General features: G+C 40.7%; 1 protein-coding gene across 2 annotated transcripts in view; it reads left to right on the forward strand.

Annotated features, from left to right (window-relative positions):
* The window catches only part of SARNP (SAP domain containing ribonucleoprotein), a 56199-nt gene extending 41552 nt beyond the window's left edge, over positions 1-14647 (forward strand). For both annotated transcript variants that reach the window (XM_081849966.1, XM_081849967.1), the window contains 2 exons: positions 12146-12235; positions 14260-14647. In XM_081849966.1, the coding sequence (XP_081706092.1) occupies positions 12146-12235; positions 14260-14301 (132 nt within the window). In that variant the 3' untranslated portion in view covers positions 14302-14647. The remainder of the gene's footprint in view (positions 1-12145; positions 12236-14259) is intronic.
* Positions 14648-20255: the final 5608 nt, after the last annotated feature.

The raw sequence follows: 20255 nt of genomic DNA on the forward strand, positions 1-20255 counted from the left end.
TCAAAACAAAATAAACAAATTCCTTCCAGTAGCACCTTAAAGACCAACTAAGTTAGTTCTTGGTATGAGCTTTCGTGTGCATGCACACTTCTTCAGATGCATGCACACTTCTTCTGAAGAAGTTAGCATGCACACGAAAGCTCATACCAAGAACTAACTTAGTTGGTCTTTAAGGTGCTACTGGAAGGAATTTTTTTATTTTGTTTTGAAAATTTGTGTCAACTAAATCCAAAAGATGATACAGTTGTGCAAAGGTGCATTGACAGTGAAACTTAATTCTTTTTTCTATCAGATTAGATACATTATCAGATTTTGTTACTGACTCTGCTTTTGTTTTATTAGTTTTATCATCTTGTAGTCTTCAAAATAGGGGTGTGATGACCCTGCAGTGGATATAGAGTTGAATATTGATTATCATCATTGCCTTGACATCTTGCGTTATGTGTTACTTAGCATCATGGTGTGGTAGACTACAGTAGTTTGCCCTTTCTTTGTATTAAATTGTAGGACGAGCCTGCCAGCTGTCTGTTGTATAGAAACATAAACATAACCTTATTTAACACTAGTTCACATCTGTAGGTTCATTTCTAAACAACACTTTGGGGGCTCTGAAAAGAGCTTGTTTCAGTGTCATCACATCCTTCTTCAACTACATCAAGTTCTTGGTGAAACATGACTTATTAGAGGATGAGAAAAACTGCTCAGTGTTTGACATTCTCTTGGGCTTTGAGATTAAAGAGCTGTGTTGATTTGACTGACTAGTCCTGAAAGGGGGGAGATTAATCACATATTCTTTGGGCCTTTTGTGAGAAGCAGAGTGGGAAGGTAAGTGGTATTGGAGTCTATAAAACTAACAGCTCCTTGATTGTGCCTCTGCCATTGATCACAGTGCATGTGTAATGTGTAACTGAGCAAGTTTAATACTTGGCAAAATATCATTCTAGGGCTGTAAAAGGGAGAGTGGTGTCACAATATGATTATATTGAAACTTTTCAGTTTCCTGTTGTTTCATTGCCCCTACTATTTGCTGCTGAGCGTCATTCGCGTAGTTGATGCACACAGACACAGAATAGAGTCCACTAGGGAAAAGAGCAAGAAGATATAAATATGTTGGGATGAATTTCAAAAAGGTGGTGGGTGACAGCTGTGCATCCCAGGATTAGAGTGTTTTGAAGAACAAAACTATCAGTTGCTGTCATTCACCCTCTGGGTATGAAATTGGAAGCCAGCTACTCATGAGTGTTTCATAACCTTTACCTTTTGGAGGTCAAGGCCATGTCATCATTAATCTACCATCGCCTGAAAGCCTGGAGGCTCTGCTTTTCATCCTGCCATCCGTCATGCTGCAGTGGAGATACAGGAGTGGTGACCAGAAGGGTTCATTTTTATATAAATGCCCTCCCACCGGCTTGTAAAATGCAATTCATGATAATGTCATGCTTATTTTTATTTTTTTTAAAAAAGGGACACCTGAAGAAATTAACAGGCCACAGGTTTAAAACAAAAAAAGGACAGTTCCCCCCCCCCGTCCCCTGCTATCACATATGCTTGCAGAGTACACAATTGATCTATTGAACCTGTTTTCATAGTGTTGACTTGACCAGCTGGTATGAAGGGCTGAAAAAACCCATGATTTATCCCTCTGTAGCTATTTACCATAGACATGCAGATAAATACACAGTGTATTCCTAAACCTTAGACTCTGGAAGTTTAGAGAGGAACATAATGAGTGAGGAAAGTGTATAGCATCTGAATTCAGAACTGCCTGTTATTAAATATACTATACCAAGCCTCATAGATCACTTACAGGCATGCTGTATTTGTATTGCTCCTGTCTTCAATTGTATCCTAGAACTCAATTCTGGTATGCGAGAGGGTTCATCTGAAAAATTCTGCATTGCTTCCTCCTGTGGACCTTTTCTTAATTGAAAGCATCCTGTCTTTTGTTGCCTGATATCTTTCAGTTGTGTACTTCCTCAAGGTAACTTACTATATTTTCATATTCAGACATTGTCTTAGAAATGAGGCTAGGAAAACTCGATTGCTTTGTAGTTTGCTGTATGAGTCTGTCCAGCTGCATTAGTCAACTTGCGGAGGCCTTTCCCTAGCACTGCTTCATTTTTTTTAATCCTCCTTTCACTTCAAAGGAACATAAAGACTCATCCCTCTGTATATTGAAAAGAGATAAATAGTTAAAAGCGGCTGCACTATGATCCAAAAAAATAAATAAATTGCACTTCACAAAGAGGGATCCTCTTAAAGCTAATGACGAAAAGAATTCTTGCATAGTGTCCTAGGACGCTGTGAGAGCCAGAAATGTAGCTCTTTATTTTAAGAAAGATTACCCAAAGATGCAATGAAAGCAAACCCCTCAATTGATATTAGCCAAGCAGATTGAAAGATGTATCTGCATGCTTAGAATGTTGATTAGTATCAAGGAGGGTCTGATGGAGACTGATTGCTCTGTATTTGCCTTCACCTAACTCTGAATTGTATAGTACTGGTAAAAGCCAGGTCTTGGCATCTAAGGATACTTTGATCTAGGTAAAAGTACCCCTGCCCGTACGGGCCAGTCTTGACAGACTCTCGGGTTGTGCGCTCATCTCACTCTATAGGCCGGGAGCCAGCGCTGTCCGCAGACACTTCTGGGTCACGTGGCCAGCGTGACAAAGCTGCTCCGGCGAACCAGCACCAGAGCAGCACACAGAACGCCATTTACCTTCCCGCTAGAAAGCGGTACCTATTTATCTACTTGCACTTAATTGTACTTTCGAACTGCTAGGTGGGCAGGAGCTGGGACCAAACGACGGGAGCTCACCCCGCCGCGGGGATTTGAACCGCCAACCATGCGATCGGCAAGTCCTAGGCGCTGAGGTTTTACCCACAACGCCACCCGCGTCCCGATACTTTAATCTGGCACAGTACAATATATTTTAGGCTCTTTTGGTGCAGCGATTGAAGCTTTTTAACTATGGAAAGTTGTTATACAAATAAAACGAGGTCTGTATGATGTATGTAAGCCATACTTTTGCTTACTATGTTGTGTGAACCATGCCTAAGGAGGCTTGCAACAAATGTAACAAAAATTGTCAAGGGATAAATAAAACACATCAAAAAGTATTCAAACAAATCTGACATTAAATCATGTTCTAAAAATATAGATACAAAAAATTAATATCAATAGCAGCAACAACCATCCCCGCCCCCCAAAAAAAATTCCCCAACCTAAGAGTCTCTTCAGAAGCCTCAGCTTCTGTAGGATGTAATTCAAACTAGAATATTTCATCAGTGCAAGAATTCAAGGTTCTCACCACACATTTCGCTCCAATATTTCAAAATCTGGCTCTAACAAATGAGTGGTCCTCCTGAACCTGAAAACATTCAGAGGTTTACCTGCTCTCTGGACAAGTCATTCTTACCAAGGTGAATCAATAGGCCTAGGGCATCACAGAGCAGCTTATTTTCATTTTGGAATAAAAGAGGCATACAGTAAGTGTGGGTTGACTCCTTCTATTGCCCAAGAAGTCAAGGAGCCATGCAATCTGGTATTGTAGTCTTCACCCCACTTGGTTCTCTGCCTTCACCCAAGACAGAGCCTCCTCTTACTTCAGCATTTGTACTTCCCTTCCAGCTAGTCTTTATTTCAAATTTCAACTTATTTCATTCTCTTTGTCATCTTCCTCTTTTCATTCATAGAGATTTAAAATTTGTTATTTGTCTTTTCTGCTTACTCTTTTCCTATCTCCCTTCCTTATGGGTTAATTGGGAAGACACTGCTTTCTCAACAAAATGGCACCATTTTGTTCACATGGTCAGACCCACTAAATCTGAGACAATGACCTCGCAGTAGTGCATGCATCTCCAGGGGGAAAGCCCTATTCCTCCACACGTATATCCCAGCCTTGCCAACATCTGCTGCCATCACAAAATCTGTGAAAACCTCCTGTCTGAATTTGTCCTTTCTAACTACTGTTGCCATAAGGACTTAACAGGAGAGTAAACAACTGCAGAACCCCAAAGGCACCAACCATCCTTCCATCTCAGGTGATGAGGGAAATGGGGCAGCCAGGGCACCGTACAAACAGGGTCCTCCTGTTAGGGGCCATCTTGGAAAGGAATTATCTCCACAATTGCAGACTATCTGTACCGGAGAGTGAGTCTCTCAAGCAACCAGCTAAACAAAGGCCTTCATAAACAAAAGACATTCAACATTCATCAGATGAATCTGACCCGGGCTCACCTGTATATCACCTGCAGGCCTTGAGTGAAGTACCAGCCTCTTGCAGAAAGTTGCCTTCTAAGGCCCCCATCACAGATAACACATCTGCTACTCCCATTGCTACTGTTCCTGCTGATAGACAAAGGGATCTGGAGCATCAGGGTAACCTGGAGAGAAATAGGAGTGAGTTGCCCGATGAACAGCCCACACCAGACTTTTTCATAATGACGAACTTTATTTTGCCTTTTAAAACACCCTAATCCATTCTGAAAGATGCTACAAGAGATTGGGCTTCTGAGGACACTCATTAGATCATGAAGCTTCTGAGGATCCAAAGTGCTGCCTTTTGTTCCTCTTAGATATTTGCAAAGATAGGAGCTCCTCATTCCCAGAAGTAAGTTCTGATGGTGGCTGTTTAATGGGAAGGTGCTTAGCTGACTGACTGGCTATTCTGACAGTCAAGAAAAGGTACTTTGTGATAAAAAATCAAGTTAATAAATGCTACTCTCATGAATGTATACAATTTTTTAATTTTTGTTTCCATATTTATTTGGTTAGTTTTCTATCCCACTTTCTATCCCACTTTCTCCCAAAGAATGAAAGAATGCAATAAGCAATACTTGAATAAAACATTTATTAAAAATAAAAAGGCAGTACTGTAGTAAAAAAATTAATATATTCAAAGGGTATCAAGGCTAAATAAGGATACCCCACCTGCTATTAAGCTGCCTCCTTAGCTGATACTTTATCTGCCCATTTGGGATACACTAACTGTTTATTGCACAAGCTATAACTCTTTGAAGGCAAAACCACTATCAAATATCCCTTCCATAAATATAGCCCAGGCATCCCCAACCTGTGGCCCTCCAGATGTTTTGGCCTACAACTCCCATGATCACTAGCTAACAGGACCAATAGTCAGGGATGATGGGAATTGTGACCAAAACATCTGAAGGGCCAAAGGTTGGGGATGCCTGATGCCTATCTAGCTTGTGCCCCATACTTGATTTTTTACTCTATGCACCTGTATCCTATTTTCACTCTTACTCACCCAGCACATGGATTCAACATCTGTATTCTAGTCATTTGGATATAATTATGCCAGAACCACAAGCAAATACTGCTGAGCCTTTTTAAGGAGATGCCATTTCAGTAAAGGAGAGCAGCGGATCTTTATGCTAGATCATGGGTAGGCAAACTAAGGCCCGGGGGCCGGATCTGGCCCAATCGCCTTCTCAATCCGGCCCGCTGACGGTCCAGGAATCAGCATGTTTTTACATGAGTAGAATGTGTCCTTTTATTTAAAATGCATCTCTGGGTTATTTGTGGGCCCTGCCTGCTGCTTTTACATGAGTAGAATGTGTGCTTTTATTTAAAATGCATCTCTGGGTTATTTGTGGGGCATAGGAATTCGTTCATTCCCCCCCCCCCAAAAAAAATATAGTCCGGCCCCCCACAAGGTCTGATGGACAGTAGACCGGCCCCCTGCTGAAAAAGTTTGCTGACCCCTGTGCTAGATAAACAAAGGGGTGAAGATCCAATGGAGCCCCCACCCTAGCAAAGCTGCAGTAGAAGTATCGTCCAGCCATTGGCTTAATGTGGGTTTTCCTTCCTTTTTTATGCAATGGAAACCACTCCTAAAATATAAGAGGCAACTTTTTCTCTTCTGCCCCACCCCACTACTAGATGACCAAAATCCAGTATGTCAGATCCTTCTTGGGGCCACCCAAAGAGTATCCCTGCCTTTATCTGCTGCTTTAAAGGGCTTGAAAGCATCTGTCTCTGCTCTACACCAACACCTGTTCTCAGTCACTCTCCACTCCCACAAAAACGATCCAGTGGCATGGCAAAACAGCTGGAGGTCCTGCTTAGCCGCTGGTTCTTAATAGCAACAGTGAAGGAAAGCAGAACTTCGAATCATAGAATTGTAGATTTGGAAAGGACCTCGAGGATAAACTATTCCAACCCTCTGCATTGCAGGGAAATGCAGCTGGTCCTTACGAGGATTGAACCTGCAACCTTGGCGCTATCAGCACCACAATCACTCTCACCAACTGAGCTAATCTGGTTTTCCTAAACAGCCAAGTTATATACCCTGCAGCTTCTCTCTCCAGTGGCTGTCCACAAAACTTGCCACAGAAAGATGTGTGAAAGTGCAGTGGAGCAATCCGTTTCATTTGTATTTGAAACCAGAGTTTTTTGTTTCAGTTCCTGCCTGTGCTCCCCCCAAGTATATGTTTTTCTCCAAGTAATGCAAGTTCTGTGCTTATTTTACAAATGGTGTGTATTTGTGTGCACACAAAATTTTGCATCGTTTTGCTTACAAGTCTATGTAGTAAAACATTTTGGAACTTTTCAGGAAGAGCAGAATAATAAGGAGAGAAAGGTGTGGAGATAGTTATAGAGAAGTAGGAGTCATGGGACAAGCATAGGAGATGTGTGCAGATAACACCCCCCCCTTCAAAAAAACCCCCAGGCCTGTGGCCAATGAAATCCTTTGTCTACCTCCTCCGTTTACTTAGCTTTTTGTCTGTGTTTTCTAAGCATTTCTTCTCAGGCAAAAGAGCGAGAACTCTTTTTAAAAAAATGATTCTGTGAGTTGACTGTATTTTTTTCTGATGCGGAGCTTCTTAATCCATGTACCTTGCAGTAAAATATTCATGCAACTTCAAACATTGCAATTGCACAGGTTTTTGTTTTGTTTTGCTATTTACAAAGATTTCATTTTTTAAAGTGTGAAGTATCTTGGGATGCCTGGCTGTGTACTAGATTTCAGATTTGAGAATCCTACCTGAATAAAATAAACTAAAAATACTTTACATGGGAAACCTTTTGTACCTTGGATCCTTCTCTAAATCTTTCTACGTGAGTAGTAAAATAAGAAAACCTGGAAATCACCAGCTTCAAGAAATTTATCTGTCACTTCGCAGGAAAGGTCAGCTTCCACCCCCCCACTTCACATACACAAATGCCCATGTGCATATTTGAGCATGCCCCAGGGCTCTAGCAGAGCTTGATAGATGCTGAGATAGCAGTGTTTTGATAGAGGTAATTTTCCTCAGATGGGTTTCAGCACCCCATGAATCAAAACCTGTCAGAGAGGAGCTAAAGATGGAGTGAAGTTTATTGTAAGCGTGTTTGCATCTGACACTGGTGTGCTAGGGGGTCAAGTGAGTGAGATCATTAGAACCGTGTTGATTTAGTGGAATTGTTACACACTTTCCCTTCAGGCAATGAGTGGGGGGGTGTGGAGTGATTATAGGGAGTTACTGGAAAAATAAATAAAAACCTCAGTTCACTACAGTCTCTTACATACTCCACAACATCCGTTCATCCATTTAAAGTTGCTGTTTGGCTATTCCCCCTCCCACCCTGCCCCACCCCCTGGTCAAATTGCCTTTAGGGCACAGAGATACTGACTTGCTTACTATCAATGATTTAAGTAAGGCATGTAGTTTTTCCATGGTTAGCTGAACCAGCTGCATTGGAATATGCATAAATTGCAGGCTGCAGTTACTACTAAGAACTTTCGCTGTCTTCACTAACTGGAAGATGGTAAGACGGATGCAGCAGAAGACACTGTGCCCTGGTATGTTTTGATATTATGAGGATGTAATCAGCCATATATTTTGCAGGTAAAATTCACATTGCACTAATCCACAGGGTTGTTTTACATGCAGGTTAATCTCAGGCAATAGTAGTGTAACATATGAGTAGCTATGCATAGATCTTTTTTTATTTACATAGGAAAGCAAGCCACTGCAGATATCATCTGACCAATTCTTGTGCCCTTAGAAAAAAAAATGGCATCTTTGCTGCTGTTCACAAACATTAATGCACAGTTTAAAATAACCCTTGGGAATACCATTAAGTGCTGGCTATATTTTTATGCTGTTCCAAGTGTCCTGTTTTCTCAGCATTATCTTATTTTTGACATGTTCATTTTTCATATGAGATTTGTAAATTTATATGCTAACACTCAAAAGAAGAAAAAATATTGAAAACAGAAAAATTCATCTTAAAGTAGCATATTTATATAAGGTAACTGAACAATGATGAGCGCGAATGTTACTGGTTCTCTGGTTTCGTCAGCTCATAGTACAATTTAGATATTTAAGCTTCACAACAGCTGTACTATAAAAAGTTGGTGCTCTGTCTTTGTTAAACCAATCTTTCAAGGTGTTTACAATCCATTGGGGGGGGGCGGATCTCAGGAACTCCTGCGTTTCTAGTACAGTACCTCTGTGTGTATGGCATGCAAGAAGGTACAACAGCTCAGAATTCACACCCATCTCTCTGTGCTACATATGAGGAGTACTCATCAGCCTCCTTTTGTTAGCTATACCAAATATTGTGTATCTGGGCTCATCAGGATCACTTGACAATTTGGGTTCAAAGACTGGCAGCCACTTTGTTACCCCAAGTCATCTTTGAGGCTGAATCCAAAAAACCTAGAACAAGTCTAGATTCTGCTATTTCACCGTTGTTGTTGTTGTTGTTGTTATTATTATTATTATTATTAATATTAATATTATTATTATTGCATTCTAACTGCTGGTGTGAGTGCCAGCCAGGCTACTGTGTCATGTTTGTGAAGGTCATGTAATAACATTTAATATAAAATAATTGTATCATATTTATAATGGCCTTCATTTGTCAGGAAAAGAAGGTTTAGTAGATGTGTTGGAGTGGAAAATTCATTGTGAAAAGTATCCTGTGGCCAGAGAAATGGCAAACCTGCAAAGTTAGACAGTAACTGTTACGAAGTGTTACAAATGCGCAGAAAGCGTATCTGCATGCTGTTATGGTGACAACTGCCCCTGAGAAACTTCTGCATTTTTAATTAAACATTTCAGTTGTTCCTGTTGCCACAACAGATGAAGTTGTCATAATTAATAAAGCTGAGCCTGGTTGCTATGGTGTCATTGATGTAAGGGATTGACATAATTAAGGCAGTCCCACCACTCACTGAGGAGGTGTTGAGCGCAACTACTGTGACAAAAGTTGCCTGCTGCACCAGTGATGTCATTGGGCTTACTTTGTGAATTGATTGATATTTTGTTTCGCATTTGTTTTAATAGTGCTGTTTGTCATGGCTTGACCGATTAATATCAATTAATCAAAGCTGAACAAATCATCCTTATTTGTACAGATGTAATGTGGAGGAAAGGGAGGCTTTATATAGTCATAGGAAGAGTTCTATCCTGGGTTTTTTTATTCTCACAAGTCATTTTAATACAATCCAGCTTGAAAGCAAGGTTCAAAGTGCTTAATGGATGTGGGAAGCTGTGCATTCAGCTAGGAGTTCATAGAGACCAGCAATGCAGTTAGTTTTAGCTTGTTTCATTTCTCATTTCCACCATTCTGCTGATTCTTGCATCCTCAAGCATGATGGTTGTGAAAGCCTATCATTACTCCAATGCCTCTCATGGCCAGCACTGCTGGATAATCAAATAGGGCAGAGGGGAGGTTGTAAATGTGTTGTGTGAGCAGGTGAGGAGAATTACAGGAATAGAGGACGGTAATTGGACAGTCTTTTGCTGCTGAAAATAGCACAAGAGAACTCCCATGGCAAATGGATGAGGTGGAGGTTCTTAAAAGGTAATGATGGCTTGATTATTACTGTAGACCAAGGCCACCAGCATGGTTAAAGATTAAGAGAGTAAAAAAGCCTCAAGCTTATGGAAAATCAACAGAAGAAATCTGAAGTACCTGAATAAGCCAACATTTATTTCATAATTGAAATGGAATTTATGAAGATAAGCTCAGTGCCGTACAGGCCAACTTAATGAAAATGTTTCCATTAGAATGGGCGAAAAATGAATTAAAATATGACCTTTTAAGAAAGGGGAAATTAAAATGGTGGAGAAGATGCATTTTATATATGTAGCTAGCTTTTATATTTCGTATACTGCAAAATACCATATATGTTCTTAAGTCTTGTGCAGTAGTACCTAAAGAATGAGTATCTGCCATGTGTTCGGATCACTTAATCAAATGACCTTCTATTCACATTAACAAGATAACAATATCCTAAAGCAGATTTAACAAGCTGCCTCAGTGATGACTGTGAACTACTATAATGAGAACAGCCTTAAATTGCATGTTGTGTTTTCTTAATGTTCTGTAGATCAGAACTTTGTTAGATAGCAAAGCAGATTCTGGGTTTTCTGTCCTTAGCCTGTGTGTAACAATTCCACTAAATCAACACTGTTCTAATGATCTCACTCACTTGACCCCCTAACACACCAGTGTCAGATGCAAAAAAATGCTTGAATCAGATTATCTATATCTACATACAGAACACTAAACCATGGTTTATTTAACACCAAGTCAGTGATCCCCGGAAACCTGAGCAAAGAATTGGGCTCATTTGCTTTCCTTTCCTTTGCACAAGGGGTTACAGTGGTGCCTCGCAAGACGAAAAGAATCCGTTCCACGAGTCTCTTCGTCTTGCGGTTTTTTCGTCTTGCGAAGCAACCCTATTAGCGGATTAGCGCTCTTAGCGGCTATAAGCGGCTTAGCGACTTAGAATAAGGGGGGGGGGAGCGAAAAAAATCGCAAGACTCGCAAGACGTTTTCATCTTGCGAAGCAAGCCCATAGAGAAGTTCGTCTTGCGAAGCGCCTCGAAAAATGGAAAACCCTTTCGTCTAGCGGGTTTTTCGTCTTGCGAGGCATTCGTCTTGCGGGGCACCACTGTATTGAGCTGATTTGCTCAGCTGAACATTGTGTGCAAACTGGAATCTGTGGTAAGTTCCTTACCCCAAGCCAGGATTCTTTGAAAGCAAACTAAATAAACTAAACCCACATCTTACACACATTTAACTTGTATGCATTCAGCTTTATGCACTTGGCAAAAAAAGTAAGGAAAAAAATGGGAGGAAAGGGGTGGGTGTCTGAGAAAAGAGACTTTGACAACCCTTCCCACCATAGTGTTTTGACTATACAGTATGAGATTTTGGCTTTAAGCGCGATTCTTGGAACATCGCCCCCTGTAAGCTGCTGGCTTACTGTACAGCAGAAACGGGAGTGGGGAGGGGAGAACATGAGCTTTGCTCAGAGTTGTGGAGGCTCACTCATGTAAGCACTGAACCATGGTTTAGCATAATGGGTGAAGCAAAAATACTGTGACCTGATTCACACATCATGATAAGCCAAACTGACTTACTGGGGGTCACTCAAACATGTGACTGCTTAGTTCCTCCCCTGTCTTTTATACCACCAACCTGCACTGAGCTAAGCCAGGGTTTGGCTTAACATGCCATTATAATGTAGGCTTACTATTAAGCTCTCCACTTGCTAACCACGTGCTATATCTAAGATTTGTCCTTTGAAGTTTTTCAAATAAACAAACAAATATGGCTAGGAAAGAGAAACAGAGAGAGCTAGCACATAGGGTGTTGCATAGTGGTTTTCAAGGTGGAAAAATACATTTGAAGCTATTCCAGATGCCAGTCCCAGTTTATAATGACTAAGATTTACACAGTCAGTGTCACAACAGCAGAAGTGATGAGCATGAGGAGAGAGGAATAAAGAAGAGAAGTATCTGAAGTAAGAGTAAATGCTCCCTGGAAAATTATTTACACGGCTGTTTTAGTTCTGTATGTACTACATAATAAGGATATGTCATAGAAGCACAATCTTTGGGCAAGCCTGAGACTAGAAAATTAAAATATAAGGACATCTAGCTTGTTCAGAGACCTGGCCTCCTGTTCCATGAACTTCATAAAGACACATATTCTCCATCCAGAGAAGGGTTTCAACTGTTATCGGAATAACAGTTAGTTCTGAAAACTATGTTCTTCTGTAAATTCCCTTCCAGCAAATGGCTCTATGAGACTAAGAAAGAAGCAGAATCACCAACTAGAATGATTTTATTGGGTGATACAGACAACTTAACATTTTCTCCCTTCTTTTTTGTATAGACGGAAGATGATGAAAAGCTCAAAAAAAGAAAGGAGAGGTTTGGTATTGTAACAAGCTCGGCTGGGGCAGCAACCACAGAAGATGCAGAGGTAACTTGTCAAACCAAAGCTGATAAGGGGCATGTTCTATTATTATAATGGTGTGGGTAGAAGCTGAGGATTTGTGATGAATTGTGAAAGAATGCCAAACACTCCACAAGATGGCACTGTGTTTCTTTTATCCTGTTCTCTGCCCCCACCCCCATGGTCCCACTAAACTATCCTAGGTGGTCATATAATACTTCAGATACTCCATCAATGAGCGACCTCAGAAATTGCTTCTTTTCCACTTCAAAGATAATACATCAGGTCATTACTGTGCTTTGTGCGGGGAGGGAATAATCTATATTGCTTCAGATTTTTCTATCACTATCTTGATGAGAAAGAGGAGGCTATAAGCTTATAGTTGCTAACTTTATCCTCATAACAACCCCTGTGAATTGTCCAAGACCACCCAGTTAGTTGGAACTGGAAGTTAGTTGGAACTGGAATCTGGGTCATCAGGTCCAAACCCAGCTTTCTATCCATTGCAGAGGTAGCATGGTGATTTTCAATTTGATGTGAAACAAATACCATACTGGGTGTATGGAACATTATCTACTTGCCTCTATATACCACAAAAAAAAAACTGCCTACTGAAATCAATGGCAAGGAGAACGGTCTAAATAAACGTCCAGCAAAATCGAGATTTTGATGTTGTAGATTTTACAAGCTTGAACCCCACACTTGGCTTCTTTATTTTTGCACCATGCTGTAAGTTTATTCACCTCACGAAAATGTCACAGAAGGGTACTGAAGGAATCCAATGTTGTTTTATAATAGCAGTTTGTTTGTTTGTTTGTTTGTTTGTTTTGTACAATAACAATTTCATTTTTTAATAAATATGTTAGTCTTTAAGGTGCCACAAGACCGACTGATTCTGCTGCAAGTGACTGACATAGATATGTCTCTGTATAAAATTATTTTGTTTCCTGTTGAAACCTAGGGGTTTCCCCCGGACATTTCATAGTTATTCTAACACTTCGGTAGTTCTTTCCTCATGTCACATTTTGCAAATTCTTTGTGGCAAGAATCTGTCGTCTTATGTGTCTTTTGATCCCTTCTTTGAACTATTTGCCTAATTTTAATCCTCCTACTCTAGCATGACAATTCTTTGTTTCTGTAAATCCATATTCATGCTAATTGTGATTGGTATTGAGCCATAATGCCCATCACAAGGGGCTTGTTTTGCCTATGGAATGGAAGCAGTATTTGGGTCCCTGATTCCTCCTCCTTTGAGGAATCCTGAATATTCTATGCAGGAAGTTTATTTTCTTTGGCATCTTGTATGGGGTTCAGATATGGCTTGGTGCTTTTTGTTTTTGCCAGATGCTATGCAAGCATTGCGCTACAAAATGAAGTAGCAGCTGTAGAATGATCCCCCTGTTCAGTTTGAGTGAAGGGGGTGGCTGGGCTCTGGTCTGAGGGATTCCATGCTTTTCCGTTAGGTCACTTAGAGAGTGTGCCTGAAACAAAAAGGTCTTTTTCTAGTATTGTATATGCTGAATGGCACCTTTCCCCTGGAGATTCTTGATTAGGACTTCTGCTACCCCCTAGGCTATTTATCCTGGTAAAAATTAAGATTTATATGCCCCTGGTGTATTAACTTGGAGGCATATCTCAGAGACGCATGAGTATATTTAATGCATTTGACTGTGTCCCTCTCGCCTTCCTCATGAATAGAAGAGTGTTAACCCTTTGGCCTTTTACATTTCCCACCTCCCCATTGCCTGGAAGGCTTTCCAGGCCTGTAAAGTGGTCATTGTTCCAAGCATAGCTCTCTTGTATAACCCAGCAAGATGAAGCAACCACCAGGCCACTGTATCTCATGCTTTTACAGCTTAATTTCTGACTCTGGTTGGAGGCCCTGTTGCAATTGCAGTGCCCCTTGTGAAATTTGATATGAAAAATGCTTTCTTAAACCAACACTGTGACACTTCTTATAGACTTTCTACCTTTCCTTCTGCCAAAACACATGCTCAGCATTGCCATTCCCCTTGTTCTTGATTTTCTCTCTCTTTAATCCCTATTTGCAGGCAAAGAAGAGAAAAAGAGCAGAACGTTTTGGCATCGTCTGATGACCCTTCCTCTTAGCCTTTACTTGTTTGGGATGTATCTTTTATACATTCTTGTTCTTCGTCCCTAATGAGGAATATAATTTTCTCCCCCACACAAATCTTGGCTTTGTATTTTAAAACGAGCTCTTCATTTGGGCTTTCCCCTCACCCCTCCCTGGCAGACTTGTAAAAGAAACAAATTTCAGAGCCTAGAATAAAAGTGTTCTGTTTGTGTATGTAAGAATTCTCTGGCAAATTCTCTCGTTAGCCACTTGTAACCAAACTATGCCTCCAACTTGCTTCCTCTCTGTACAGATGAAAGCAGCTGCACAAAATAAAGGGATTTGCAAAATATGAGGAATATTAATATTTTTGTCACATTATTGAACTCCAGTTGAAGTAGTACGTAAATCCAGAGCTGTCTGAACCTTCCCTGTAATGTTACAAAGCCATTCATTGTCTCTTTATTTCAATTCTCACATTGCCCATGGCTCAGAAATAGTCTTCCTCTTCTATGTCTACTGTTTAGTAAAATAACTCAAAAAGTTCATCTGTCTCACCTGACTGACCCCAATCTGAAACTGCTTTTATACTTAAAAGTATTTATCTCCTTGGGTTCTGCTAAAAGTTCTCTAACATTAGGTCTTAAGAAGTCATATGATGTCAGCCTTATATGGGTCATATATTATTGTCAGCTGAAGCATTAGTCCTTTTTTAAATGCCTTGTGCAGCTATTATGTATTCTAAATGATGTTTTTAGCCCATATAATGGGATGAATTGTATCAGACTGTGACTGGCTGCAGTATAGAGCATCCCAGGATGCAGAAAGTGAAAAACTTTACCATGAGTTTCTGAAAGTTCATTTACTGCATATGCTGATAATTTCCTTCTCTGAAAGTAGCATCAAAAAGCTCTAAGATTATAGCTGTGGAAAGAATTGTTGTAAAATGTAATGTTCAAGTTCAGTGTTTTTACACTACTTTCATTTCCCAGGTGGATTTTCAAATTGCACTGTTTTTTGTTTCTCTTTTGAGTCAATTGCTTCTAGTTGCAATTTAATAAAGATAACAAATTGGAGAAAGCCTCTGTCCTATCACATTGTTGCATCTCATTTTCTTCCAAATAACTTATTCATGCTTGTTTCAGAAGTGCAGGGCTATCTCACCAAAAATATACCTCTGTCCAAGTGATTCCATCTTTATTCCTGTTTTATTTCATATAGCCAAAACCCCTTTTTACAGGTATATTTCATATTTTATATAGGGAAGAAGTTACTAGACTTTTTCTGTGTACTAAAGGTATCCTTTCCTGTTTGTGTCTGGATTTATATACTGTTATTGGGTTGGCTTTTGGAATGAATGTTGTTCCATTTGTGCTCCGAGTATGTGTGTTTTGGGGGGGGGGGTATCCTAATTTTTCATTCAAAGGTGAATGGCTTTTTTTTGTATCCAACACACAACTCCTTTCTTTTGTGTATAATACAGATTAAAGAATGCATTTAAAAGCCATTAGCTGACTCTTGTTGATTTTATACTGAATTCATTAAATGTTGCGTGTTTTATTTGTGCTTTTCCGGTGTGCTTGTGCTTTCATTATTCATGCTATCTCCGAGCAATTTTCTAATGATCTGGTCCTGAGGTCGTATAGTATCAGTTCAACACCCTAATTTCTCAAAATGAATATTGTGATTTTATTTTATATATTTAATTTTGTAATATGTGTTTTCTGCTCATAAACTTTTGGCAGTTTGATTACTTGGTTGAAATGTTTTGTAGCTTATGATGAAACCAGAACTGCATTGCATTCCTGGTTTCATAATAAAACTGCTTCCTTACGGCAATACTTGTATCTTGCTCTTTGAGGGATCAGAGCATAACTGAATGTACCTTTTGTGTTTACATCTACTGGCATGCAAGTTTACAAAACTGCAGCTAAGGGAACATGTAATGGTCTTGCTTAATTAGTTCTCAGTGTGGAGTTTTAACTGTAGAAAATGCATAATTCTGATTATTCATTTTCAATACCACACTGAGTTTCAGTTAATCATAGGATTTCTCTCATATATTCTGGTTATTTCTGTTTATCCAACTTGCACCAAATGAAAGAAGAGAGAAAGGGTGCACAAGTTCTGCCCTTCTGAAAGCAGTACTATAGCAACCAAGGTAACATCATTTGGGTTTTTTTTTCTAAAATATGTATACATATCGCTAAGAAATTATATGTTTAAGTTTATGAAACAGCTTGTAGTTATTAGCCATAATAAATTTTGTTGATGTTTAGGGTGCCACGAGATTCTTAGGTTTTGCTGCAAGAAACTAACATGGCTACCCATCTGGAAATAGTTACTAGTTAAGTTCCAAAATAAAGGTGCAGATAATATTTATATAATTGTACAGTCTTATCTAGCAAAGCTTAATTGTTGTGGTTGGGACGGACCTTGTCCTTGCTATATAGTTTGCAGAGAAATAAATCTCAAAGAGGCATTTATCTTTGTGCATCCACCTTCATATTTATTCTTAGCTCAACAAAAACAAAACTAGGGCCCGGAGTGATCACATCTTATTTTTTTCTTTTTCACATTAATTCATTCAAATAATTACTCCCTCCTAGTTCTGTACTCAATTGCTAATTCCCACTCCACACAAGGGTGCTGTAAGAATTGAAGGAGGGGTGCTATTGACTCTTAACTATTCATTAACCACTCTGGTGGTAGAGTATAAAAGGACAGTTACGGCATTAAAAAAGGTAAAGGTAAAGGTATCCCTGCCCGTAAGGGCCAGTCGTGTCCGACTCTGGGGTTGCGCGCCCATCTCGCTTCGCTGTCCGAAGACACTTCCGGATCACGTGGCCAGCGTGACAAGCTGCATCTGGCGAGCCAGTGCAGCACACGGAAATGCCGTTTACCTTCCCGCTAGTAAGTGGTCCCTATTTATCTACTTGCACCCAGGGGTGCTTTCGAACTGCTAGGTTGGCAGGCGCTGGGACCAAGCAATGGGAGCGCACCCCGCCACGGGGATTCGAACCACCGACTTGACAATCGGCAAGTCCTAGGCACTGAGGTTTTACCCACAGCGCCACCCGCGTCCCTAGTTATGGCATTAATCTACATTAATTAATTTTGGGTGTGCAGTCCTAATAATTTGTCTAAGGGACATACACCAGTTTTGAGGCAAAGAAGGCAATGGCTCCAATTCTCACACTGAATTGGCTTTGGTGCGCAGTATTCATATTGTCTGCTTTGTGTTTCAAAGAAGTATTAAAATGCCTGTAAATCATGGCAGCAGCTGCTAGAAAACAAACATCCTGTTTTGGTCAGGTATCGCCAAATGGAAAGCTAGTTGCCTACATTAACTCAAACGCTTGTGTAGATAGAATCCAAGAAATATTCAGCCTAGAGCAAATTCTGTTAACTGCTACGATCTTGCCACACATTTAAGGATAGTGTTGCTATTGTAACAGTTCATTATTCCGTAAGTTTCATTCTTGTTCATTAAAAATAAATAGGAAAGCTAAGTTCTGGGAATTAAATGCAGGCCTCTCTGTCCAGCCCTTGGGACTCTCTGCAATCTGCACCCTATTTTCCAATGCAACACCCATCAGTGGCCTTGATGCATACCCTCTTCAACTGTTCTTGCCTGGCAGGAAGTTATTCTTGAACTGACTGTGCACCCTTACTTGTCTGAATAGATGGGGGTATAGAAACCTCTGACTTTTGCATGGCTGGAATGTAGTCTACTGTACAGAGGGAAGAGCTGTGTCCCTTGCTGTACCCATCTTATTTGCCCCTGGCTATGTCCATAAATTGGGACGTGGGTGGCGCTGTGGGTTAAACCACAGAACCTAGGACTTGCCGATCAGAAGGTCGGCGGTTCGAATCCCCGCGACGGGGTGAGCTCCCGTTGCTCGGTCCCTGCTCCTGCCAACCTAGCAGTTCGAAAGCACATCAAGTGCAAGTAGATAAATAGGTACCACTCCGGCGGGAAGGTAAACGGCGTTTCTGTGTGCTGCTCTAGTCATGCTGGCCACATGACCCTGAAGCTGTCTGCGGACAAACGCTGGCTCCCTCGGCCAATAAAGCGAGATGAGCGCCACAACCCCAGAGTCGGTCACGACTGGACCTAATGGTCAGGGGCCCCTTTACCTTTACCTTATGTCCATAAATAGTGTGCTGCCTTGAGAAGGTTGCTCAGGAGGGATTGTGGCCCTTGGACTGCGAAAGCTTCTTCACTCTCCTGATTTAAAGAGTTTTTGTCCCACTCTCCAGCCAAAAATAGCTCCCAGACCAGTTTATGAATATCAATATTAAGACAGTCCCAGGGCTGATGCTTACAATCTAAAAGTATGTAAAAGGAAAATTGGGAGAGTGAAGGAAAAAAGCAAACTCATGCACTAGTTCTTTAGTTACACAGTTCTTATAACAACCAGCTGGAACAGAAAACAGTACAAGGAGATGATGAGCCAAAAATTACTTATATCTCAGCTGGGCCAGTTTAATGGCTCTGTTTCCCACCTCTTCCTCTGTCTACTCTGTTCCATCTTTGGATGGAATTGCTTTTGTCAGGTGGCAGTTGATGGAGGGAAAAACCTAATAGCTGCTTCTAATCCAGTGGTTAGGGTTCTGCTAACACAGGCTTCCTCAAACTCGGCCCTCCAGATGTTTTGGGCCTACAACTCCCATGATCCCTAGCTAGCAGGACCAGTGGTCCGGGATGATGGGAATTGTAGTCCCAAAACTGCAGGAGGGCCGAGTTTGAGGACGCCTGTGCTAACACTTGTTAATTCTGCTGCAACTGCTGCTTCTAAATCATTGGAGGCAATTTTACTGTTTCTCCGTTACAGGACATATACAAGCATCTTTTTCTATCCCTTTATTATACTGAACCAAAGGCCCATTGGTGGCAGTTGTTAATTGAGAACGAAATGGGTGGTATTCAGCTAAGTTTTACTCAGAGTAGAGCAATACAGTGGTACCTCGGGTTACATACGCTTCAGGTTACATACGCTTCAGGTTACAGACTCCGCTAACCCAGAAATATTACCTCGGGTTAAAAACTTTGCTTTAGGATGAGAACAGAAATCGTGCAGCAGCGGCACAGCAGCAGCAGGAGGCCCCATTAGCTAAAGTGGTGCTTCAGGTTAAGAACAGTTTCAGGTTAAGAACGACCTCCAGAACGAATTAAGTACTTAACCCGAGGTACCAATGTAGTTATGTTCATTAATTTCAAAGTTAGGTCCATTAATTTCAGTGGATCTACTCTGACTAAAATTTAGTTGAAACAGAACAGCTGCCGTCCAGGTTAACTATTCGAAATAAAAGATAAAGATAAATATACACAGAAAACACAAGCAGCTGATTTAAAAAGAATGGTTTGATATCTTATTATAGGTCCATCTACACTTTGCCCATGCCCCCCATTTCAGTGCTTTAAATAAAAATACTTTTTGGAATACGTTGCTTATCAGTCATATCTACTGTCCTATAATAATAGTATAGTCATAACTCGTGTTCCCCACCTAGCCACCTTCTGTACCCTTCAAGGGTAACTGTCTCTCCGTATTTATTCTCCCTGCCTTGTGCCCCACTCCTGCATTGGGAGTAGGGTTTTATTAGAGAGGACACTATTTTCGAGGGTATGCATTGCCCCTTCTTTAGCAAAGGGGTGGGTGGGGGTGAAATCATTCTAATCAAACTGTGTTTAAAACACTACCTAATTTATTTTTCCTCTCTAAGCTGGGGGCTGCTCGTGACTAATTTGAGCTGAATAGACAGATAGAAAAAGCATCAGGCATACAATGAGCGGCAGAAAGTGTGGGAAAACTAGCGAAAGAAAGGGATGGCCGAGCCTTGCAGCGTGAGAGCTAAGGAAGGCCGTGTAGCACCCAAATTCAGCATGAAGTCACTTTTCAACAGTAGACGCTTGGGCTCTAAATGCAAGTAGGACTATAGGTCAGGGAGGGGGGAAATGGAAATTTG

The sequence above is a fragment of the Podarcis erhardii genome (genome assembly GCF_964252035.2).
Source record: "Podarcis erhardii genome assembly, chromosome: 2".
Taxonomy (NCBI): Eukaryota; Metazoa; Chordata; class Lepidosauria; order Squamata; family Lacertidae; genus Podarcis; species Podarcis erhardii.